Here is a 25,752-nt window from a genome sequence, read left to right on the forward strand (position 1 = left end):
ATACCCCTTGTGGAGATATCTCTGCTTTTGCTTGCGATGAACTTTGTCCTTACTACACTTAGTAATTACTATCTGTTATTTCACTGTCATCACGGAAAGTGAACACACTCCATTTCCCTTCTTCCACAAACATAGATCATCATAATTTCATACTAAAATGATCTAAAATTGATCGCATTTATTTAAAACGTAATTGCTGAATACAATCTGAATGTTTGTCTGTTGTAATATTACATTTAACTGCTACAGTAACCCAAGTTCAATGAACTTTTCTAGTAATTCAGATCTTACTCTTTTTAAATTAGACAAAAGAGATACTTACCTAATTGCCAGACAAACTTCCTTCTGAATTTCAGCACAAATCTGGTCCCTTGGTGCCATCAGTAACTGCCAAAGTAATAGGCCAGACCTTCTAACAATATCTCTATTTCTTTCGGTTTGTGGGCTGAAGAAAAACTTAAAAACCACCTACAAAAATAATTTTTAAAAAGCCACAACAATATTTAAAACACCTAACGTGGTGATATGAATATGAACAACAGTAGTTTAAGTTAACTCATTTTTTCTTGTCAGTTTTTCAAGCTATTTCTCTAGGTGACTACAAATCTCAGAGTCAGAAATTGAATTTAGCTTCCAAAATTTTGGGCTAGTACCTTAGCAACAAGACAAGTCGTTCTTCTTCCAGCCCCTTAACAAAAAAAAACAACACCCCCCCTACCCCCCCATAACCTTTCTGGATTTTACTTAAATTTGCAAAGGTGGCAATCCCACCTACTTTTTAAATTAGGAACCTCAATGGGGTGTATAAAACAATACAAAACCACTATTACTTCAATCTCCATTAAACTGAATGCAATGAAGGGAAAAAAAAAAAGTGGTGGTCTGTATTCTGAGAGTGTTGGGTTTTTTTTTTTTTTTAAGTATTTTTTTTAAGTATTTATCGCAAAATGTATTTAAAGATGCTGTTGTACCTGAAAGACAACAAGGATGCATCGTATTATACAAGTATCTCCATTCACCATAGCTTTCTCCATAATGTCACAAATACTGCTGAGATGATGTGCTTCAATTGGATGTTGTTTGCCCAAAAAATTTGTTATGGGAATATTGTTGCTGGCTGCAAGCAAATTGAGTTGGTGGATACACATGGCACCAACATGGTGCAGTAACTGGTTAATAACCTCATTTGTCGTCGCTGCATCTCCTAGAAGAAGGAAAGTTTAAACATCATCTACAAATAGAGATTATTGGGTCATCGTTTGCTTCTAAAGCACATTATATCATTATCTCTAACTTCAGGGCTCTCACCTACGTTATAAACAAAAGAATTACTTGCATCCTTTTGTAATATGCTAAAGCTAGCAAGAATCTGGAAACTTTCAAGCATGTCTCTTTCTTTTTACAAAGATCATGTAACCATGGACAGTATTTATAATTTATATATTCAGCTTTTCAAGGATGATTTTCAAGGATGATTTTCATGATTTTGGATAGAAAGTTTCAGAAGGTAGTTTCTCTGATAATCTTGCATTCAACTTACACTTTGTATAAAAGGTTGACCTGTAGGTTTACCTCACCTTTAGGCTCTGTTATGATATGACTAACTCCCAGTCTCTGACAGACACAATGGAATGCCTGGTTTCCAGGATTACACCACTGATCAATATAATCATTTGAGCATGTCCAGATCATGTTATTCATAGTATCATAACAGGCACCTAAGAGAAGGAAAACATTTTGCACATCAGACTTCAGAATGTTTACTACAAATCATCTGACTAAAGCATTTTTATGGCAGATATGCATCCAATTTATTTGCTTAAAAAAAAAAATCTGTCATGAGACACAGTAAACTAATTATGCCTTGGAATGAAAAATGTTAAAGGAAATTTCTTAAAGGAATGAAACAAATGCACGCTCCTTTTGATGCTTTGAGTAAATGCACATGCATATCTGTCCCAAGTAAATATTCCAGTGTTTATTATGTATAATCATAAGCAAAATATATGATTATTATAACATATAAGTAAACTATATTATTTCTCCAGAAACATACCACAAAAATTTATAACCTGACTTTTTATAAAACTGACAGTTTGCACGGTGCAACCAGTAGAAAGTGTTAACGCAGACTCATCTCCTGAAGAGCTTACAACCTACAAACACAAGCAGGTCCAAAACAGTAAAAGGAAACGGGTAAGCGGACTGTAAAGACAACTCGATGATAAGGGGTATTTGGCATATTTCAGGAGTTCTTAAAAAACAACATACTTGTCTACACGTTCCAAATGACTGAGGTCAATCTCTAAACAGCAGCTAATGGGTTCAAATGAAATTATTCTGGTCCACACTGGGGTTTGAAAATGGTATTTAAAACTATTTAGCTCAGATGTTTTTAAGAACTATCTTCTTTCTTTGGCAAAGTAAATGCTGCAAATCATTACTAGTATTTTAATTAAACAGTGTTTTCAAGTAGCATGGACAGTGCTTAGGATGTTATTTTCTATTTGTTATTACTCTAAGTTTGTAAAAAAAGAGTCCTGAAGAAAACTCACATGCGGTTTCAGTCATAAAGTGACAGGGAAATAATAATAATAAAAAAGTTATTAAGATGCATTTATATATTTACAAATATTAAGTTAAGATAATTAAAAACCTCTAGCACCTTAGAGCATAAGTGAGGTATATATCAGACTACTTTCAAGATTTGAGATAACACTTCCTTTCACTTTTCTGGAGCTTGTCTGCAGCTGAAATTGCACAAGGAAATCACAGGAAATTCCTTCAGGGAATTCTGAACTTCCAAAAATTAAACATTTACAAAATTTCAACATTAGCATGAAATCTTACAGATGGCAAAGTCACTTACTGCAAACTGAAATCAAATTAAGTTATTTAGAACACAGAGATTGGATACGCTCAGTTATAAAATATTCCCAGAAAATAGAGCTACTTCTTACCAAGTCCTGGTACCAGAGCACCACGTCCAAGTGAGCTTCCTGCAGCATCAATGAGATCTGCTCGGCTTGTGAACTGCCCGTCCGAAATATTGAACACCAAGCTTGAAGCAAGAACTACACAGAGAAAAATGCTCAGTAAATTTTGGAGAAGTTTATCATATTTCATAATAGCAAGGATTTAAAATCTACCATAAATATATCTGACTTACTTTTTAAAGATGACAAAGCACTTGTCCCTCCAAAGAGGGATCGTGTTGCAGAGCTGCCAGACCCACCTGGGGGTGGGACCAACATCACCAAGTATGTTCCACACGTGTATATCGGAGTCTTTCTTAACATTTTCAGGGGCAGTCCACAACTAGTGTTTGCAGCTGGAATGTTAAACAGAAACTATAAAACAAACATGCATTTCTTCATGAAGTTAAAGATTTAGAAAAACGGGCAGCAAACAAGGCAGATTTCTATACAGAGCTTCAAATAATATGGAAATTCACAGAAGCAACATTTTGCATCATTTGGAAGTTATTTAAAAGGATGGTCACTATACTCTCAATATCCCACATATTCAGCATCATCCCCAGAAGGATTCAGATGGTTTCATAGGGTTTTGAACTGAAGAAAACAATTTAAAAAATAAATATAGCAATCCCTAGGTTCCCAAACTAGGAAGGCTTGAAGTCTAAAACTCAAGTATAAACAAAAATTGTGTTTCAAGAACTGCATGGTGATAAACATATTGAAAGCATATCTTAGAGCCAAATAAACTTTTAACATAAAGACACCATTTCAGATTCATCGCTCGCTTACCATTTTAAGTTCCCCCAGTCTGCATGAAATCTCTGTAGTCATAATGATCTAGCTCCTGCCACAGCTGATCAACACTTCTCTGAGCACTGACTAAAGAATTAGCCAAGAATAACCACCACTTCTTCTGTGGCACTCTTTTTTAACTGGCAAAACCTAGTCTTTAAAATACCTCTTCAAGCTAGCTCTTTGCCAATTCCTTTGTAAGCATATCTACTCCTGTACAATTTGTCTTTACGGAAATAGCTCTAATTTTTTTTTTCTTCAAATTTAAACAAACTCATGTAGTTCTGGATGTATGTTTGAAAGAGGAAGAGAAGTAATTAAGGGCAAACTGAATAAAATCTTAAGATAAATTTTAAAAGCTCCCGATCCTCCTGAAAGCAATCAACACTATGTTCATTCAAGACTGCCCAATTAACTTGGGTAGTTTCAGCAAGTCCATAAAAGAATATCCAAACATTTTACAAATTACAAAAAAAAATGCAAAATTACTTCCGAATTACAATATTCAATTTGCTTCTGAAAAAAAAAAATTGCATTTTCTAAACTGCAGTCCATTTTATTAACAATTAGAAGGGCAGCTACTCTACTTTTGAAACAGCCCCATTGAAACCTCTTGAACTGCTAGCAGAGAAATGCAATTATCAGTTTGATCAAAGGTGGCATAAATCAGTCATATAATCGAGTACAAAGCCAAAAAAGGGTGCCGTGTATACAAGTATTCCTCTAGTCTTCATTCTTCAATTCCTCCCCCAACCAATGTCTCGTTTAGCAAAGTAACTCGTAATTCAAGCATTAGCCACCTGCATCCAAATACTGCATATATATTTCAAACACTTACTTTGAAGAAAAAAAATTGCATGCAATTCTTGACACCGAGATAATATCACTTCTAATAATTAATACTAATTGTGTTAAGAAACAAAAGGTGAACAATTACGGTACGCCAGTAAAACCTCTTCTGACCTGCTTGGTCCTCTTTCAATGTATTAGAAATTGTAGAGCCAGTGAGAGCAGCCAGTGTTGCTGATGGGGAGGCTCTGTACCTAGACAGCCTACTCAGAAGCATCTCATTTATACTCTTTGCAGATTCACCCTCTTTTCTCATTAATATAATGCGTTCCTGGAGAGGATTTGCTATACATATGCCATTTTCTACCTATTAAAAATGGAGAAAAGAAAAAACACTTTTAGACATTAAAATCCCTATGAGACAGAGGATCTTAATAGAACCTGCTTGGTGAAGACAACAAAAATATGAGGTAGGGATATGAACATAAACCTTGGTATCAGAATTTCTTGCATAAGTATTACAAAAGCTAGACAAATGAATAATTGCTCTGGTTGCAACTTTGCAATTCAATATAGTATCTTCTGATCTTTTAGTACTAGAAGACAGAACTGCCTGTCGTAACTTTATTTCTGGAAAACGACTTAAAAATATTTTTTAAAAAATAGGGTTTTTTTTTTTTTTGTTATTTCACCAGTGAGTTTTGTAAGAGAAGTCTTTAAATCATATGCCAGCCAAAAAAGGATAAATGATTATTTTTAGATGGTTTTCTTTATGGGAAGCTTTATTAAAGAACATACCTCTTAGTGAAGACGAAGTATGATCTACAGCATTAGATGATTTCTATAGGCGACACTACTATAGCCCACCTCTTCCAGCTCCATCATCCCACTAAGTACAGCAGTTACAATCTGCAGCTAGAAACTACTAAATAGATTTACAGACATTGCCCCCAAAGTACTTTGTCAAAGCTAAAGTATAATTTCAACTATCAATACTCTGAATTGCTGGAAGTTCTGCTTCAAAAATGAATAAACCTTTAGATTGAGATGGTGTGTGTGTGTATGTGTGCGTGTGCCTGCGAACAAACCAATTACCATACAAAACTATTTTAGGTTATAAAAACATAATTGTTTTGTCAACACTGCATTTTAACTCCTGAAACCTTATCAGCTTTTAACACAATGAAGTGGATCCACAGTAAACAATACTTTAAATCCTAGTGCAGTGAATTACTGTCTCAGCATAAAACTAAACTGGTAAAGATAATAAAATATGTTTTCTATTATAAGCCAATTCATACTGCAAGAGTGTGATAGTTTTATGCCCTTTGAAAAGTAGAACTGAACAATATACATTCTGTTCTGCTAAAGTTATTTTGTAAACAAAGCAGTTATTCAGATTACATATATCAACAATCAAATCTAGTCTATTGATTTGAAAATGCTAATATTTAATTATGCACTAGCCATGCTACCATTCAAGAGTCACAGAAAATACTTAAATTCACTTACTATAAGTTCAAAAATATCCATAAAGACAGAGTGGCCCTTTGGTGTTTTTTCATTGAGGCTTGCAGGAGACCAAATCCAGTAGAAATATGTACCATCTGAAGAAAGATGCACGGTAGTCATAGTACTGCCAACTGGAAAGTGATTTACTGGCATTGGGATTATTTGACATACCTACAGCGTAAAGACAAAACAAGAAAGTTCTCATTTTGAATTCTGTTCATATAAGTATTAACAGCCTAATTAAAAAAAAAAATCAAGTGCAGGTAGTCCATAATAAGACTTATTATTGGACATACTGATCCCATTTAATTTATTTGTAATGAAGAGCTATTGTACAATGTTTGTCAAATAGACCTACTGTATACAAAATAGCTTATATATCTAATCACTTAATGTAACTAAAAATAAAAGGATCATCATGATTAAGAATATACCCACAGTACCATTAGGAAAAAACTACATGCTAAGCTACCTACTTTTCTCTAATTTTCTGAAACATTACTCAAAACTTTGGAAGGAAACGATGGCAAAAGAGAATCCAAACATTCCGTTTCAGGAACGTGCTGGACATGAATGTGCACAACCATCCTTAAAATCATGACAAGAAAAAACCTCCCAAAGCATACAAACTATCCAATTTTACAAAGGATGGCAGTTCTTTATCTAAAAGACACAGTTCAGAAATAAAACCTGAATATTGTTACATTAGAAGAATAAGGAGTTGTTCAAGACTACATTTTTTACTTAAAGTCAAAGTCCATTTTGCTACTGTTTGATTGTTTTATTAATATGATCATACCATATGCTATCACTTACAATACTACCTTGTGTATATAGAGGCATACACTGTGTATCTCTATGATGTATATATAAACATACACACACACACACACACACACAGAAACAGAGCAATATCTGTAATACAAGTTTTTTTAATGGGCTTTATAAAAGGCAGTTTCACAAAGTAAAAAGAGGAAACTTCAAATACAAAACAAATTAACAATTTTAGAAATGACCACGATAAATTAAGAACATTTTCTTACTCTACTATTACTCTGCAATGGACATACTGGCTGTTCTTTTTACCTGGAGGGTATGCTGATCCACAACCTGGAAAAGGGAATGAGGCTTATTATCAAAAGAGACAGGCCGATGAAGAAGTTTGTTGTTGCCAAAAGCAACCCATCCAGTCTCCAGCTCCTCATTACGACAGTATACAAAACCTCTGGCAAAAAAGCAATATGTTATAACTCTTTAAAGAATTTGCCTTATGATTTTTTGTTTTTAAGAATTACTCACAACCACATTCTTGAACTTTAACTGAACTTAAATCCAAATCAATACATCTCAACAACTTCTGTAGTTAAGATTTTAAGCGTAAGAAGCCTCCTGACTTCTAAGCAATAATGCGAGGAGGTACAGTGAGTCACCTCTGCACTGATCATTAATACAATGAATGACATATGTAGAAAACAAATACTTACAAATTCAGCAATTGTACAGCTAGACATAAAAAGGTCACAAAACTTGTCTATAGTAGACCCCTCTCAGTGAAGAATAAACCAACTTATTATACGTTTAAAAACAAAAATCTAAAATACCAGCTATGCTACTAGTATACCTGTTTTGAGCAGAGGGTTGGACTACATGACCTCCAGAGGTCCCCTTCCAACCTAAATTATGCTATAATTCTACAGAAAACATACTCAGTAAGAATTTCAAAGCCAAAAACCAAAACATTAAAATAACCTTTATGAAAACGCATAATATACTCTAATACTCTAGTCTTATTAGTCCTAACATCCAAGAAAGATTTACCGAGACAAGGAATTTTTTTTTCAAATCTGCAGAAAAGGAAATATTCAACTATGCTGTTACTCACCGCAAAGTACCATGCAATCCAGATCCTAATTTGCTTATTCCTCTGCCCACTGAATTAGTTGTATAAAGATAGAGCCCATCTGCTGCAAGACAGCGCCCTAAGTCTGCATCTGAATCAGGAAGAAAAAAAATACAGCAGAGACCTTCTACGTAACATACAAGACAGAGTTATCCATGACGACTGCACTTCTAGAGCTACAACAGCAACTGAAAACCAATGATGCTCCTTTTTCCAACAGGCCAGAATCATGTTTTTAATACTGAATTTATTCTTTGGTGTCTTTAGAGCTACCAGAACATAATTAAAGTCAAATTCCTTTTACAGTAGCTTCCTTACGTTTCTTACAATCCCTTAAGGAGGTGCCTGGATTATGACAACTCTCATGCAAACACTAAGAATATTTTGAATTTCCAAGTGTTGCCAAATAAACGTAAAAGGAATTTGGTGCTATCCAAATTCCCAGCTTCTCTTTTGACACAAGAAATGACACTAGCACTGTTTTTCCTGATTTATATTTACATTATCCATCTTTGAATAATTTCCTTTTTCTGTGTTGTTCTTTCAGTTCAGTGCTAGAGACCTGTCTTCAGGTATTATGCCCCAAACTTCTACAACAAATACACTAAGTGTGTAGTTTTTAATAGCATGCAGAAAAGTCAGTTTAAATATAATAGAAGCTAGACTAGCATATCTAACCAGGCTTAGGAACTCAGAACTATTCAACAGAATTCATTTCAGATGGAAAAGTCCTTAACTTAAATATAAAATAACTTTAGTATTTGCTCTTAAATGCTGATGCAAAGGAGTGGAAGACTTCTGTTTTTACAACAGCTAATGTTATTCAGAACTCAGCACTGGGAGCAAGATAAAACACAAGCATGGTTTACAAATATTCAGGCCTTTCTGCTCAGAACCACCACTGCTGCAATAACATAGTGTTTGTGGGGAAGGAGTAATCTAACTTTGTGCCTTAACCTAATTACTGGTACAACTCGGTACTGCTCTTACAGGTAGTAACCAGCTTCTTCCACCTCAGAACACTAAAATTAAAGACAAAAAGCATTTCGAAAAAAGCAATTATTATTTGTGAGTGACAAAACTAACAATCCAAAAGGAAAACACTAGGTAGAGATGCTACCTAGAGATTTAACAGGGATGTCAATAAATCAGTCCAGTCAGTCTGGTTTACAGAATTTAGGTTTACAGAATCTGAACAGTCATTTAGAGAGAGACAGAGAGGAAGAGAGATCTTGGAAACATACATGTCTTCATTATATTTGCAAACATCCTAAAATGATAACTCAGATTTGTAAATTCCTATGCTTCCATTAAACTTAATGAGATAATATCAAAGCTTGAGCCAATATTTCTAAAGCAATGTGAACTCTCTCACATTGCAAAAACGGTAAGCAAACAAAAGCAGTAGAAATTGATAACTAATTCAGGGAAAGAAATACAAAGGGAAGAATAAAAAAAGGATATAGAGAACAGATTCAACAGAAACAAAAGAACGGGGCCAGAAGAAAAGCAATGAACTAGCATTTCTAAAAATAAACATGCTCTGACAACAACAGCTACTGAATACAGTGATACTGCACTGGACAAATACATTACGCTTACCAAAAGACTAAGGATCTAAAGACAAGATCTAAATGACAAGATCTAAACTCAGTTTAACCTCTGTGCAAAATTCCCAACGAAGTCAGGGAAGGCCGCTGTACCGTCTGCTTTTACTGATACCCTACAACTTGATTACTAGACAATTTAAAACGGCACCTAATCTTCAGCAACCAAAAGCGACACCTAATTTCTCAGCCCGTTATCTTATTTTCGAAAAAAAGATATGATATGCTGTCACTAAATTAACACCAGACTTAAGTCTTACTCTCTTCGTTTTAATATAGAACAGGATACTTTTTTCCAGTTGATCCCCAACTCAATTTTAAAAAGCAAATAAGTCATTTACATACCTAATTAGATTCACATAATGAGAACGGGTATGACAAGCCAAACAATGCAAACCATTTAGTACGCCTGTAAAATTAGGCTTACATTTTCAAAACTTCAGTTTTGAACGTGCAAGCTAGACAACTAAGTGCCCAGGCAATTGCTCCCCTCCCCCTCTCATTATATATCAGGCTTCTGGATTCTCTTGTGATGCCCACTTCTCTCTCCAGATGGTCCTTTAAAGCCCTTCAGCTTTCAATTATTTAATGTGTACTGTAGTTGCTTTTACATGGCTTCCAACAGAAAAAAAATCCTCTCCAAACTGAAAGCTTTAGGTAATTTTTAAAAAATTATTACTACAGAAAGCACCTTTGTTCTCCTCTGCTAATATTGACAGCATAATACTTTATAGTCATAAAATAATTCACCTTTATTTTCACTGCTGGAACTACTGCTGGCATCAGGTGCAGGTAACATGTCTTCAAAGCCCCAAGATACTATATGCTTTCCTCCAAGCAAACAAGAGGGAGATCCAGGTCCCCCCTCCAAAAGCAACAACCTTTGAGCAGAGAATAAAGCAAGACATATAGAGAACGAACGGTGACTGCAAAAATGAGCTAAATCAGAAGTTAATCTTAAAGATATTTCTGAAGTAATGTTACTCTGTTAGACTTCATAAGCCACTTAAAGGAATCATCAATAATTAATTAAAAAACCCAAACAATTAGTAGATCCTTTTAGATTTGCCTTTCTAATGTATCTCCCTCTGTAATTGACTACATTTTGATCTTTCCTAGAGCTTTCAATAAATGTGATTAAATGGCTTTACTGTTAAAAGACATGTATCCATAAATGCATTTACACATTTTCAGAGCTGATGTGAGAGTGCTACAATTAGAAAAGTCAGTACAAACCTGTATAATACATCAGCCACAGGCAAGGATCCTAGATCAGTCTGTTTCTGTAATAGATGTACTGTATGAACAAAGGTTTTCAGCGACCCTCTAAAAGGATAAGAAAAATATGAATTAAAGATGTCTATTGAAACTAGACTGAATGCACACAGAGAACAGCAAACAAGTAGAATATAATATCCGGTATCACAAAGAGAAAATATCCAAGATATTTCATCAAACACCTTTTCTAATTTGCATTTCTTTTCTGGATGATTTTCCATTTTGTTGTGCAGGAAGCGAAAAGAGGAAGAAAGGGTAACATAAAGGAAGAATGCTGGCTATCTGCCAGTCTTAATCACAGTATTCTTCTGAAAGAGGAGGAAGCACCATGCAGGTAGGGAGATCAGCTACCATGGGCTGTGTCATAAATAACATGTGTGCAGTAAAAGCAATTTAGGCATGTTATAAAACACCTCAATTTTGCATCTATTACAGACAACAACTTTCTATATTTCTTGTAGTCAATTAACCATTTTTATATCTTCAAACAAATTTGCAGGTTTTCCTGGGACTCAGCCAAAGCATTAATAAGAGCTACTGCAGACGTAGCTAGAGAGGGCCAGGATTTTTTTTCTTGACTAAAATGGAAAAGACCAAACTAATTAATTTATTATCAAGAGTCTGATTATTTTGGCTTCCAAACACAAATTGGGAAGCTTTTGCCCTACTGAAGTGGTATATTTAAATGCATATAAGACTAGATTCTTCTGAAAACAAAACAAAATCTAAACAGAAATCATTAAACCTAAACAGTTGTGATATTTACAAACATACGGAGTTTGTAATTCTAATTCTAATTTGTGTTCATTGATAATTTCCATATTTTTTTTGGAGAACCTACAAATTCTGTATCTTAACATAGCAAAAAATGCATTTTTCCCCCCCTAGGAAGAAACAGATATGGAGGTCATAAAAAAAAAAAAATTTACAATTTCCATGTTAACGGTCAGGGTATTAGGAAGAAGTCACATTTTCTGAAAGATGTGGTTGGCTTTATTTCCAGATACAGCAGCCTGGTTAAATAGAGGAATCTCGCCTGTGCCTTAGACGTGATAATAGCCAGTTGTGAATTGATTTTTTCAGATGCATGACTGATCAATCGAAGAGCTCCTTTCCATGCACTCTGCTGTACATGGCCTTTTACTTTCTGTCACACATGGTCAGACGTATCTCTGCCAGCCTCTGCCTCCACCCCTAAAACCCTGCTCCCCCTATTGTCTTTTTCAGCTGTATGCTTCCACTGATAAACCTCATCTTGGAGAAAATTGGCACCGAATGCTTCAAAGTAGCTCAATTAATTATTTAAATCAATACTCACCCTGTTGTTTCATTCTTAGAAAGATGAAGCACCCAAGATTGCAAGCAGGAATCTCAATAATTGTCTCATTTTAAAGGTTTTTTCTTTATAATAGAACCCAATACATGGTACACGTAATTTAATGAAAAATACAGGGCTTTCATAGGCAAACAGTAATCATTGCAAGATATTACACCTCTGTAAGCAATGCAAGACAAATTTGCAAAGAATAAAAAAACCCCTTTGTTTAAAAAGCTTTATTTGAAATTTAGCTCTTTAACAAGTTCAATTGCAAAAGAGCACTCAACACTTCCTAAAAATTTACATCTGGAAAAAATAAATGAGATTCTGTTTATCAGACATAATTTATCTATCTGAGCTACAGTTAAGTACATTGCCTTTTGGGAAGGTGCTATCAATGTAGAAGCCACATACCGTAGATTCCTTATTGACTTCATTAGACCACATATACTAGAAATTAAATGCGTTTTTCATATAAATAAACCCTTCCCCAAAGCAATCAAGACAACTACTGCTGAGAACTTCTACTTCAGCATCTTAAACTAGAGTTATATTTGATGGACAAGGCTGTAGTAAAAAAAACAAAAACAAACAAACAACAACCCACAAACCACCACCAACAAAAACACACACACACACACAAAAAAGAACTCCCCAAAATTTCAAAACGCTGTGATACTCTTCCCTCATTCCCCCAAGCCTCATCCTCCACCTCCCTGCCCCTAAGCAAATCTTTATCTATTACAGGCAGTTTGTGCTAGATGACACTTGCTGTGCGAAACTTACTCAGGGCACTGGATAGTTCAACCTATATTAGTTGAACTCTTCCTTGGCAACTAAACGAAAAAATGCCTCCAGAAGTTAAACAGGACAACACTGAAATTTGAAATAAATCGCCCTGACCTTCCGAGTAAGGCTCTCTACAGCCAAATGAAGGTGCATAAACTACAGGACTGGAGTGGCAGCACAAAGGGAAAACGAGACAACTTTCTCCCATGATAAAAAAACATTTGGAACCATTCCTAGAATAGATCACTGCAGTAGAAGCAGCAATATGCACAAGAGGCTTTTGTAACCTAGATCCTTCTGTTTTTACATATGCTAAACGCATGCAAAAAATAAATGCTTAGCTTATTAGTTTTGCCCTTTCCAAACCACTATTTTAATATTAGAAAGAAAAAGATTAATGTAAACCAAAATGCATGTCAGCAGGGTGATCATCTCATTTTTGACTGACCGCTTATAAACACAAACACTTACTACCAATGTCAACCACAACATAATCTCAGTGTAGTTTCCTTACCTTGCACAAGCCAAGGCAACTAGGGCGGCAGCAGCATTTTCTTTTTGTTTATATGGAATCTGTTGGCCAGAAGCAGAAGTTTCTTCCAGCCAGGAGCACAGCAAAGACTCTATTCCATTGAGGCAGTCAGCCGGTTCCTTAGTCAAACTCAAAGGCTGGCAGTCGCGAAGGCAATTCAATAGCACCTCAGCAGTTATGTTACAGAGAGAAGGGTCTGTTCTACTTTGAGACTGAATGAGGGGAAAGACCAATAGCAGCCCCATTCGTGAAGTAAACGGGGCCTGTTCGGGCTGCTGTAACAGGCCTTGACGCTTGAGCAAGGCCAGTGCCTCTTCATCACCCGAGCTCTCCCGGTCATGCTGCTCCTCCAAGGCTAGCTGGCGCTGGGCGTTCCAGAGTCCCCGCAAAGCATTTAGTCGGTACTCCAGCAGTCGAGCGTAAGCATTGCTCTGGTTTCCACACACAGATCGTAAGCGCTCAGCCAGCTCTGTTGGATTCTTGGTCTCAAACGTTAGTATCTGAAAGGAGGAGGAAAAAAGCTGGTATTTTTTATAATAACAATAATAAAAAGGCTAAAAGTCTACCCTATGCCTGTAGCATAATTTCTAGATCAGCTGTCTTCCACAAGATGTTGTGGGATTTTTTTTTTTTAAATTTCTAGACGTGAATAAAGTTAAACTGGAGGCCAAAGAGCGAGCAAGTGGTATGGAATCAGTTGTTATTAGGTCAGCATTGCTACTGAAGCCTGGGACTGGGGACCATCATTGTAACTTTTTAACTTTCAACCATGATGCCAAAACAACAACAATATTATTCAATACATATTCTTCTTTAAAATCTGTATCTCCAGAAATTAGAGATTTGCTCCCTGGAGCATATTCTGTAATCATAGGAACTTTGCTAACAAACCCAAAAGGACTGTGGGGAAAAAAAACCCTATTGTGTTTACAGCCCTTTTAATGAACAGTATAGGTGAACAATATTTTGTAATAAGAATCTACACGTTCTAGTTTTATAGCTGTTCAAACCAGAACACCATCAGTTCTCGAAAATGAACCAACAGTTTTCTTATATTTTCACCCTACTCTGTTTTTTTTCTTCCTCAATTCTATCCTATTGCACCTAGCTACACCTTTTTCAGAATAATCCCAGCTGCTGATATAGTTTCAAAACCTCAAAGTCTGATCATCATTTTAGACAGAAGAAAGAGGTCTTTCTGGCACTTCTAGGGAAAACTGGAGATAAAATTGGAACAACAGAAATTAAGCAAATCACAACAGAAAAATAAACATTTATGGGTTAGTACCAAGCCTAGTACTTGGAAGAACTCACAGTCTGAGGTAATTTACAGACAACTTTTCTCCCTGCAGCACACAACAGCAGAGATCAAAGTCACTTAAGCTACGCCCACTTCACAAGAAAGCGATGAGCTACACGTTTTCTGATACAGTGTCCAATGGACTTCTGCCTGCATGCCATACTGCCCTGTCTCACCCACCCCCAAACACACTTTTTGGTCCATCTTTACACTGAAAACTTGTCCCTCCCCACTCTTTTTAATTCGTCAAGGGAAGGGGGATGTAAGAGATTAAGAGATGCAGTGGGTAAATCGATACTTTTTTTAATTGTAGGCAATAGTCACACAGAATATGAAATAGATGGTTATGTCTAAATTGTAGACTTTTGAAAGGATTGATCAAATGCTTTAGGACAAATCACATCCGTCGTTTCTACAACCACCCTTACTACAGTCAATCAAACAGCTTTTCATCAGAGCCCAAACGCTTTTCATTATAGTCATGAAAAGTCCACTTTAAAACGCAATTCACATAATTATACCTGAATAAAGGTTAATACTGAGCTGTTTAAAACTCAAGAGTGTTTTTTATTAATGCCTTTGAACAGATGAGGAATATTAATCCCTAAAATACATATGCATTTACAATAGCTACCTCAAGTGTTAATTTTATGCATTCTATTGTCTCAAAAATAAGTTTCACTGTTTGCTAGTATAGATAAAATCACATTCTAAAACAGTTTGGTTTTGGCATTCTCGAACTAAATTTTAAACATGGGAAGGATTCTGAACTAAGTAATAACCAGCTGCAGCACGGGAGGGAGAAAACCAAAATGTTTTCACCTCGAGAGTTAAATACTGAAGAAAAACGTCTATGGTCTTTAGTATACTAATGACAGACTCCACAAAAGAGAATCATGATACAATTACTTGTTTTTCACTTTTACATTCTAATAAGCACTATTTCCGTGTTACTGGGGTGGTGATCTATGGTCTTCTCTCCCTCCCATAAATGTATTGGAACCCTGAAATCCATGCCAGATAATATTCAATAGTGCTTAATAATAATAACAAATAGTAATTACTCTTATACATAATGACATAAAATATGTAATGTAAAATAGTAATGAACAGCACAAAAGTTGTGCCTACCTAAACTACAAATTCCTGTATATCACTGTGTTGATTCACAAATTTTGTACAACCTCATTTGGATGTTGAACCCAAACTATCTCCAGTATGGAATAACGATCAGAAGGGTCAAATAGTCACAAGCACATCAGAATTGCTTTATTTCCGCCAAATTGCAAACTCAACGAAACATTTATGTCTAACTGCAACAGACTAACGATGAATTCAGTTCTTCCTGCAGCTAATGCATGTTTTCCAGCTTCCTTCAGGTTATCAGTGTCACATTTGGTGGGGTCTCTCCAACCAAGCTGTAATCATACTGCTACAGAAAGGTCTGCATTGTGGATATTAATCTTAAAAAAATTGCCATTCTCTTTAGGGTCCAACCGAAGCTACAGTTATAAAAATTAGTCACTCAGTGTGCTCTGCACTCTTATTTTTCATGTCCCACAGAACTTTCCAGGAAGATCAATCATTCATCTCGCATATTGCTCTACCTATTAGTCAGTCTTTTATAAACGAAGACAAGAAGCCAGTGGCAAATATTTACAGGTATGGTGATTAAAAGTCTTTTCCTGTTGAAGTTTCATTTTCTTACTGACCTCTTAGTTTATAGTTTGCTTTTTAAGCATAGTACAGTATGCCTGGAACTGTTAAAAGTGTTCTGATTTGGTCTTTCATAAAATAAATATGTACTATTTTGGGTTAAGAGGAAAAGAACTATATTAGACTTAACAGATTTAGAAGATGATTACCAAAAAACAGACTTACAGATTGTTAGAAAATAAAGCCATTTACATCAGCTAGTTATCATCCAGAGATTATGGAACCAGTGAAAAAAATTTTAATCATTCAGAGTATTTTGAAGGTCTAAGTAACCATTTGCACTTTCAGAAAATAACGAAATACTAGAAGAGAGGTGCAAGATCATCTACTATACAGGAATCTTTAAAGAACTTTATTAAAGTCCGTTTTCCTCAAAAGAGGTTTTATTGACCAGAAGTAAGTACTTAGACCTACTTCCAAGAAGGAGCTTCAAAACTGTGAATTTTCACAACTGGTTATGACAACTTGGGAGCTCCCGGGGTTCAGACACTCCTCAAGATGTGGCGTGCACCAAGGAACTGCTCTAGTTCTCACTCATTAACAAAATACACTTCTCTCTGACCTGGTACTAATGCTAGAGCTTCAGCTGGTCCATGCCATACATACTGCTTCCCTTCACATAGGCTAAAGACTGTACAAGGGAATCACAGCCGAGGTGTCCTCAGCACACTGTCTACAGTTTTCTCATATCTTCAGGCAAAGCTTGTTAATCTTCAAGCATCTCTGAAGTCAAAGCAGGTTCAAACAACAACAACAAAAATTTATTCACAAAACCCAAAACAGACAATGCAACTATCAGTGCTTATAAAAGACACAGCAAAGAAAAGAGATAGGAAATCTACGTCAACTCTACTTAGTTACTCAACTCATCATTGGACCAGAACGCCCTCCCCCCGCCCTTTACCCAGCTGATTTACTGCAGACCTTCCCGGCACATGCCTGTCAGCGGCTGCTGTTGTGAATATCTTCTGCCCAAGGCTGTACCCACTAGAGAAGCTTTCCTCTTGGCAGAATACACTAGCTTTTATAGCCAATCTGCCTTTTTAAATCCCCCAGCAAGATTTAATCCTTCTCCCCAAAATTAGCCTATTCTCTTCCTATCCAGGAGATAATCTGACCGTTCTCTTTGTCAAAATAAGCATAGATTCATTATCTTGCAGATGTGCATATCTCTGTTACTCAAGTTGACCTCTTCAGTATTTGACCGAACCAATAACTACTCCTTGCTCAACAAGCGGTAAAATTCCCCTTCCCCCTGCCTCTTTGGTGACTCTCTATTTCCACCCAAGTTTGAAGCTCTCATTTAGGACTGATTTCCAGCATCCTTTTATAAGCGATACTCAGGCATCTTACCTCTACAGTTTCCTACATAACACTTAGGGAAGTCTCAGAGCAGATAACCAAAAGCTAGCACTTCAAAAGCCTTCAGCTGAACCAGTAAATCAATAAGTTCCCAGTACAAAACATTTTTGGCTAACAAGGCTTAAAAAGCATTTAAAAGCATGAAAATGAGAGAACTACACTGCTTTGCCATAGAACACATTACCCAAGTACCTACTTACATTAGATCTCAAAAGACGGTCTCTAACAGAAATAGCAGTTCAATAGTAACACCATCAGGTAGATGTACAAAAATCATCTGCTTCCAGGAAGAATACTAAAGACAAATCTAAACATACATACTATATTCAGAATTAGCAAACAATAGTAGAGGACTTAAAGATAACTAGCCAAGTTATAAAAATAACACAGATTAATTCGTTAGGAGGACTTGGAAATGAAGAAGTTAAGGTGTTGATGCTTAACATTCAATAGTCATTTCAGGAAGACAAATGTAAAGAGAACTGATGGAAAAATTTAGAAGCCTATCTACCTTAAGTACATTGATAGAGTTAAAATCATTCAGTTTGAGCCTTTAGATAAGACGAATTAACGATCAATATTATAAAACTAGAAAAAAATCTTTATAGCAGAAATATAAAGTTTTAAATAACAACTTCTGGTGAACAAAACAAAAAGCAACGTATCTGAATGTTTGCAAACATTCAACAATCAAGACGTTAGAATTAGAGGAAGAAATAAAAAAAGAATTGTTCTTTAAAAGGAACTTTTCTAAATCTCATTTTATGAGTAGGTTAAATATCATGCTGGCAGTTTTTACAACTAAGAACCCTACTCTCTAGTCCCTTTGAAATTACAGTTCATACAATACAACTGTAATTATTATCTGTTTTCCAACTTCAAGTCCACCTTTGGTTAGCAAAGGCTACCTTTCAAACATGTACATTTTTGAAGTCTCAGGCTTAATAACCTGCAGTCATGTATAATAAAAAATGGTGTTTATAAAAAGCTTATTGCCTTTGCTTTAATTTTGCAATATCTGGTCCTTAAATATTATTTCCTTAGTGAATCTTTTAATCAATTTCAATAAATATTTTCATTAGAAAATGGGTAATCCAAAAGCTCAATCACTCTAATTGGTCATGGAAAACATCTTCAACATTGAGAGGCACAAAAGATACCTAATTTTAGATCAGCTGCTATAAGAAGGATGTCATCTTTCCTGTGGTATACAATTTCTGTCCTGTTTCATCCCACTACATGACCTTAACCAAATAAGTCCTCCCATTAATCGATGTTTTTGCCAATGCTGTTCCAGAAAGCAGTCACTGGCATTCACTGTTGTTAGGGTAAAAGGTTTCTCTACAGCAAGTAAATACAATATAGGACGTACTACAATTAAGATGCACTAAGTTATATGAAGAGTTTTAGCCTGGGGTTTTATGACCATATTAAGTAAGTTTAAAAGTAAGCTGCAACCAAAAGGTACTGTTTTCTCCTCTAGTTGAAATTCCTGTCCCCTCCTCCTCTCCCTGGGGCTGGCAGTAGTGTTTGTGTTCTAATAACTAACCTCTCCCCACCCTCTTTTTGGGCTAGTTTTCTGTTTTAGAGCCAGGTCACGGAACTGGTCATTACACATACGTGTAGGTGGAATGGCAAAGGTGGAAAATGCACAGCCAATAGCAGAAGGGAATAAGGACTTTTTCTTTTTGTAATAGCCCTCACAGTGGATTAGCTTAAACTACAGCCTCAGGCTGAGTAAGCTGGTTTCATTGATCAGTTTCAATTCCACTGTATAGGGAACTGATGAGCAATGAAAATGTGTATTTTTTCCTATAGCTATATACTGCAAGTTAAAATGTTTACATCTCCAAAATAGCATTTAATTCTTTCTCTACATAATTCAACTAGCAGAACTTTTCAAGGAGTAGTTCTCTTTTTGTGCAAATAGTGGCACATTTTTCCCCAATATCAGTTAGACCAATAATACCCTGTGCAGGAAATAATTATTATTCTCATCTCACAGAAGAAGGGACAAGCCATACAGAAAGGAAGTAACAATCTGCAAATCATAAGATACCTCTAACAGATGCATGAAAAAATGTTAACTACCTCACTTTCAGTACCACATTATAGCTGCAAGAACATCCTCCTTGTATCAGACTTAACAAACAGGGAGCACTGTTTATTTAGTTCTTTTGTCTTTAAAAATATAAAGAAAATCATATAGGAAAGACTGCATTCCAAGATTTATAGATTAGTCTGTAAGAGAAATGCCAGAACTATCAGTTTTAAGATACTCTGAAAACTGAAATATACACCAAAACTTAAACTGCTCCCATAAGCAACATTGTATACAGATTCCTAGTCCTCTATTTTCTATTGCTCTGCTGGGTACTAGCAGTTCTGCTCAGGGCAGTTTCTGAAGAAACAGTACGAAGATGGCTTAGTGAAAACACTGGCTTGATTTCTCTTAAAACATTTTTCTAAGCCCTCCATAAGACTTTCTGTTTCATATGCCTGTGAGTCTATACAATAACTAACTATATGGAAACATTCTTATCCTGTTTTAGATGTTCAATTTTTATAATTTCTTAGGAGATGCTATGTACTTACCTTAGGCTTCTTAGTGTTGCAGTTGAAAACCACACCACAAATATATACCTTCAATTTAAAATCCAAAATTACAAGATAATTCTGTTTTTTTCCCGCTCCAAGAGATTGTAACCATATCACTTTGTTCACAGCCTCTATTGATTCATATTATCATACCGTATATAGCAGCACAGCTTTTTGACAACTCAGCTAAAAGCATGAACTATTTTCCCTTGTGAAAGCATTAGAAATATAATTGCTTGCTCTGAGAAAAGCACTACCAAACTCGTATCTTTTACTGCATACACAATATTGTACCAAACGTAATCTGTCTGTACCTGTGCAAATTTATCAAATAACCTTGACATCTGAGACCAATTACAGCATACAGGCAAGCTGTAAATAAATAATAATAATAAGATATTAAAATTTTTCATTTTTTACTTTGTTCATTTATTTATTAAAACATTTATTTGGCTTCTATTAAGCAGTATATGAAAACGCCTGCAAAAGGCAGAAAAACGACCTTTTAAGCAGCAGAGAGCATGAATCACTCAACTTATCAGCTGCAATACATAACATGCACTACATTTGGGAAAAAAGATGCTGGCAGAATTACCATTTAGCAAAAGTTTTCTAATATATCTCTATCAGGATAATTAGAACATTATTTTAAAAAAGCCCAAAAGCAGTAGTCCATATCATAGGAAGAAGTTTAATCAAATTCAAACAGGTCATCTTACAATAACTGATAGGAACAGCAGCAGCTGTGCTAGAGATCAAATCAAGCTTTACTGGTGGTACATGCAAAGATTAGCTAACGAAAATGAGCTTGAATAGAAAATGATCAAGATTTCAAAGAGTCCTTTCAGAAGGCAAGTGAGAGACTTGTAGTGATGACTGAAAGTGTCATCAACTCCTGTAGAATTTAAGCATCCTGATACAAAGAGTTGTGTTGATAACTCACACAACTGTAAAAATAATATTCCAAGGCTCACATTGTAAGGTTATCTTTCTGTGCAGAATTAGTTTCAAGAACTGACTTAATTTTGGTGTTACTCTTGAAAGCTATAAACACTCTCAAAGAGGAATACTGGAGTATTTTGAGTGGGAGAGGATCCCAAAGACAGAGGAATAGGAAAGTTACAAGTCTGACATAAATGCCCCCATAGGTGGTTCCCAAGCTAGAGGTCGTGACCCCAAGAGGGGTCATCCACTTAGTAAAAAGCCAATTGTTTACGCTGGCATTAGGGATTTTTGGCTTGACAGAAGCTTGTAGAAGAAAGTAGAGTCACAACCAGAAAAGATGTGGAAAGCACTCACCCAGGTAATTACAGAGAACTACTCTCTTTCAGCAGTCAGAGAAAAATGACAAAGTGTTTTTGTTAGTTTGCGAGGAAAATGGGTGAAAGTTAGAAGTTTAGTAGACATCTCCAAGCCTAAATCATTTTGACAGAAAGCACAAGTTTGTCACAGGATTGGCACATGCTGTTAAAACAGAAATATTGGACTTCAGATGTTCAACTTCTCACTAGAGGGCTAGCCCAGACCGTACTGTGGAGAGGGGAAAGAATGTCACCTTTATTTTTTACTTTTAATCAAAATATACATATACTGCAGAGCAACAGCTGCCCAGTGGCATCTCATACTCTACCCTTCTACAGAGATAGAGTTTGACAAGAGTCAAAACATCAAATGAGGACAGACATACACATGACCCAGACAGATAGCTATAGAGGTACGAGCTACGTTTCTAGCTTCCCATAAAAATCAGGTATTTAGGACTTCTCTAGGCTAACCTGGAAGGATGGCAAGAGTAGGTAATCTAATGACCTTTTTCTGCTAGGGTGTTATGTAAAATGGAGCATGTTTACAAGTTAACAGTGGAGCGACAGCTAACTTTGTTCTACTTTATATTGTGACTATATATCAAAGATTGGTCTTTCTTCCCACTTACTTCCTCAGGAAAAAATTAACTGGACCTCTCACCAGTTAGCTGAAGAACTGCTGATGCTGCAAATTTAAAACTAAGAAAATACTGGACACAAACTTGGAGATCAGGAAGAAGGCCACCTCAAATGGAAGAACAACAACAATAACGTACATCAACCATTTAACGTAACCAGACTAGAATCAAGTGAATGTTATTTACCATAATGTCATGATCTATATGAATAACCACTGTTCAGCAGCGTCCTTTTAATTAGATTACCCAGGGTCAACATGTCAGCAATATAAATTGACATGTTTACAAATTTCAGCATGCTGACTCTTACTCAGGGGCAGATTAAACTCGATGGTTTAAGGCACCACTATGCTCAAACATACATCTTGCTCCTCTCCCAGGGGTTATTGTCCCTGTGACAGATGTCTGAAGGGGAGGATTCTGGAAGTGCTGCAGTTTCCATTGTGGCACATTAAAGAACAGCTCACCTTCCATTAAGCTGCCCCTCCTGTGCAGGCATTTACAACCAGGACAGGGATCAGATAAAATAGGACAACCTCTCCAGTTGTTACCTGCTACTGCACATAAGGTAGTCCCAAAGAAGCACAAGACCATGTGCACTTTGGAACTGCTTTCTCCACATGAACGGTTTTAAAGTATGGGTGAAAAGGCTTGCACAATTGCTAACTCATCTAGACTTCTTTTTGACTAGAGGATTTTAAAGTGAAGCCCATCATAGCAGCAGCTTTTCTATGCGCATCATTGCAAAAAAATTTATTTAAAAAAAACGAGTAATTATTTGATAATTCATATACTTTACAAATACACTGATGAGCAGTCTTAAAAATTAGCATATATTGTTTATATCACATCAAAATTGGAAACAAAAAAGTCCAAACCAAAAAACTCTTTACACCTAAACATACTCCTAGAACAAGCTGTCTTCATAAGAGAAAGTTAAGACTTTTGCAATCTGCTATTAAGGGAAAAAAGATCTTACGCAAGTCAAAACAACAGGTTTAAATTTTCATAAACCTGTCTTGGCTTAAGGCCAGCACTGTAACACTTTCTTTACAAAGAAAGAAATGCAGGAGAAAAAGAAAATCTTTGAACAGGAGGACAAAAGAAACATATCCAAATATATTGACATCATTCACTAATAAACTCTTCAAGGGGTTATTTAAGCAAAAAAGAAAAAATAACCTCAAAAGCTTATACCACATTTTTAATTGGGAACTTCATATCAAGCACTTAATCGGGGTACTGACTACTATTGACGAAGAAAGCATAAGACGTGTATTAAAGAAGTTTACTAATCAAAGCAGCAGCTGTAGCATCTCCTACCCTTCTCCAATAACATATCCCGAGAGATGTCTATTCGGACCATTTTCAAATACACTTATTACATGGCAAGTAGGAGTAGAAATAGTGCAAATGCGCTATTTAGTGAATTAGTCGAATCCATGACCACAGTTAAATAAGATGCATGCACCTATTTCCACAAAATGGCTCCTCAAAGCCATTCCAGTTTGCTAAGGTAGCCTAATTTTTGTACAAAGGCACAGAAAAGTTATGAGCAAGTTAATTTACATTTATACTACTTGAAATGTCAGGTTTTTTTTTTTTTTTAAAACCCTTCCTCTCAACACCCCAAACTGGAAATGATTTTACAATCAAGACCTGAAAAATAAGTCATTTGTGGTCATCATACATTTAGTGGAAAAAAATAAAATGCTTTAATACTCTGTGCCTTAAAATTATAGACCAAAATGACTACCACAGCAAAGAGTAATTTTTATTTAAGTTCCATACTGCAAGCGTGCACAACACACAGAAATAGAAAGATAACGTGAATCAGTGGCACAGGAATGCTGAAGCACTCTTTATGAAAGTGTCATAATGGCCAGGATATACTGACACTAATTTCATCCCTGTCTCCCTCAAATGACTATTGTTTCAGAGTCTTTCCTAACGTTAACACAAAATTCTGCAGTGTTAAAGTGGTTGTCAAGTGAAGCTATATGTCAAGTTTCATGCTGAAACATATTTCTGCTCTAGCTTGTAAGATCTTAAAATGAAGAGATTATTTTTTCCTCAAAAAGGGTATCCTTTATAACCACATGACAGAGTAATAATGCTGTAGGAGCAGCTAGCTTTCTAACACATCTATTAGACGTGATTCTGTTTCTAGAACTGTGCAATGGAATTGAAATACATTCTCAAATACAAACTGTACTGAATGCCAAAGTGGACTCTGATCACAAGGGAGAATCACTCCATGCTTATACACACAGAGATTAGTCATCCACCTTAAAAGTCTCTCTTTTCCTGCTCATGTGATATTTGCCAACATCCATTTCATGGTAGCAGCTAAGGCTATCTAGACCCAACCCCCAGTGTCACATCACACAAAAACAAAAACGCACATTCAGCAAGAACAAAGAAAAAAATCTTCCCTTAGATAAGGCTGTAGGAAGTTTTCAGAAACACCATAAAGACTTTGTGTCACAGGTCTAACAATGATGTTGGCAGAAGTGCAAGCCTCTGCACCTGGCATGGCTCACAGGTTCTTCTCAGCAACACCCCAGTTAGCAGCCAAAGCCTCACAAAAGGGTTTTGCGGCCTAACTGCTTGTGATCTAACACAGCACATAGCTAAAGCTCCTGCTGAACCATTCCCTCTCAGTTCACACCGCTCAGCTCCTCTGACAAAGACCCTGTGTCATTGCAAGCCACATTGCTGGAGAAGAGGGCGGAGTGAGAGAGAAGGCAGGCACACAGGGAAGAAAAAATGCAGTCTACAAAATAGATGTAACCTACAATCCATGACACTCAGTCCTTCACTGTCTCCTTATAAAACAAAACAGCTGTACAGTCTGACTACAGCCAAAATCCCCAGCAGTTTTCAGAAGGCAAAGAGCTAGAGGAAAAATCTCAGTTGCCTTCCTTGCTCTTTAGAAACGATCACTAGCAATGCCATGAATATAATACCTAGATACCCCAGTACCCAAAGCATCTTATCTTATCCTGTAAGGCAGATCAATTACCAGTCATAAAAAAGTAACAGCAAAAAGATACAAAATAGTAAACAAAAATAACTGAGCCAAAGGCCACTTTGAAATGCATGAATGTGGTTGAGATTTTGCAGCCCTACAGATTCAAAACAAGGAGATAGCGCCAATTCCTCACCCTCCATCTTCATTAGCTCCTCACCACCCCGCTGCCCAGCTCCACTTTCATCATTATTTCAAATAAATCAGACTTCAAACAAGCGGACTGCTGCAATACTAGGGGGGTCCTTGCCCCAAATCTTCCCCCCTCCACCCGCATCCATCGTCCTCCATCCCAGCCCCCCCCCTTC

The 25,752-nt window shown here is 36.1% G+C and overlaps 1 protein-coding gene across 5 annotated transcripts in view; it reads right to left on the reverse strand.

Annotated features, from left to right (window-relative positions):
- Window positions 1–25,752, reverse strand: part of HECTD4 (HECT domain E3 ubiquitin protein ligase 4) — a 78,058-nt gene that overhangs the window by 51,930 nt on the left and 376 nt on the right. For 4 of the 5 annotated variants that reach the window (XM_068911430.1, XM_068911429.1, XM_068911427.1 and 1 more), the window contains exons 2-13: window positions 13,478–13,995; window positions 10,815–10,904; window positions 10,329–10,459; window positions 7,954–8,062; window positions 7,158–7,296; window positions 6,072–6,242; window positions 4,734–4,926; window positions 3,170–3,331; window positions 2,961–3,074; window positions 1,578–1,718; window positions 972–1,204; window positions 323–468 (exon numbers count right to left, since the gene is read on the reverse strand). In XM_068911430.1, the coding sequence (XP_068767531.1) occupies window positions 323–468; window positions 972–1,204; window positions 1,578–1,718; window positions 2,961–3,074; window positions 3,170–3,331; window positions 4,734–4,926; window positions 6,072–6,242; window positions 7,158–7,296; window positions 7,954–8,062; window positions 10,329–10,459; window positions 10,815–10,904; window positions 13,478–13,995 (2,147 nt within the window). Of the gene's footprint in view, window positions 1–322; window positions 469–971; window positions 1,205–1,577; window positions 1,719–2,960; window positions 3,075–3,169; window positions 3,332–4,733; window positions 4,927–6,071; window positions 6,243–7,157; window positions 7,297–7,953; window positions 8,063–10,328; window positions 10,460–10,814; window positions 10,905–13,477; window positions 13,996–25,752 lie in introns of those variants that run through there. The other variant, XM_068911431.1, reaches the window with a different exon arrangement.

Source organism: Struthio camelus, chromosome 17 (assembly GCF_040807025.1).
Source record: "Struthio camelus isolate bStrCam1 chromosome 17, bStrCam1.hap1, whole genome shotgun sequence".
Lineage (NCBI taxonomy): Eukaryota > Metazoa > Chordata > Aves > Struthioniformes > Struthionidae > Struthio > Struthio camelus.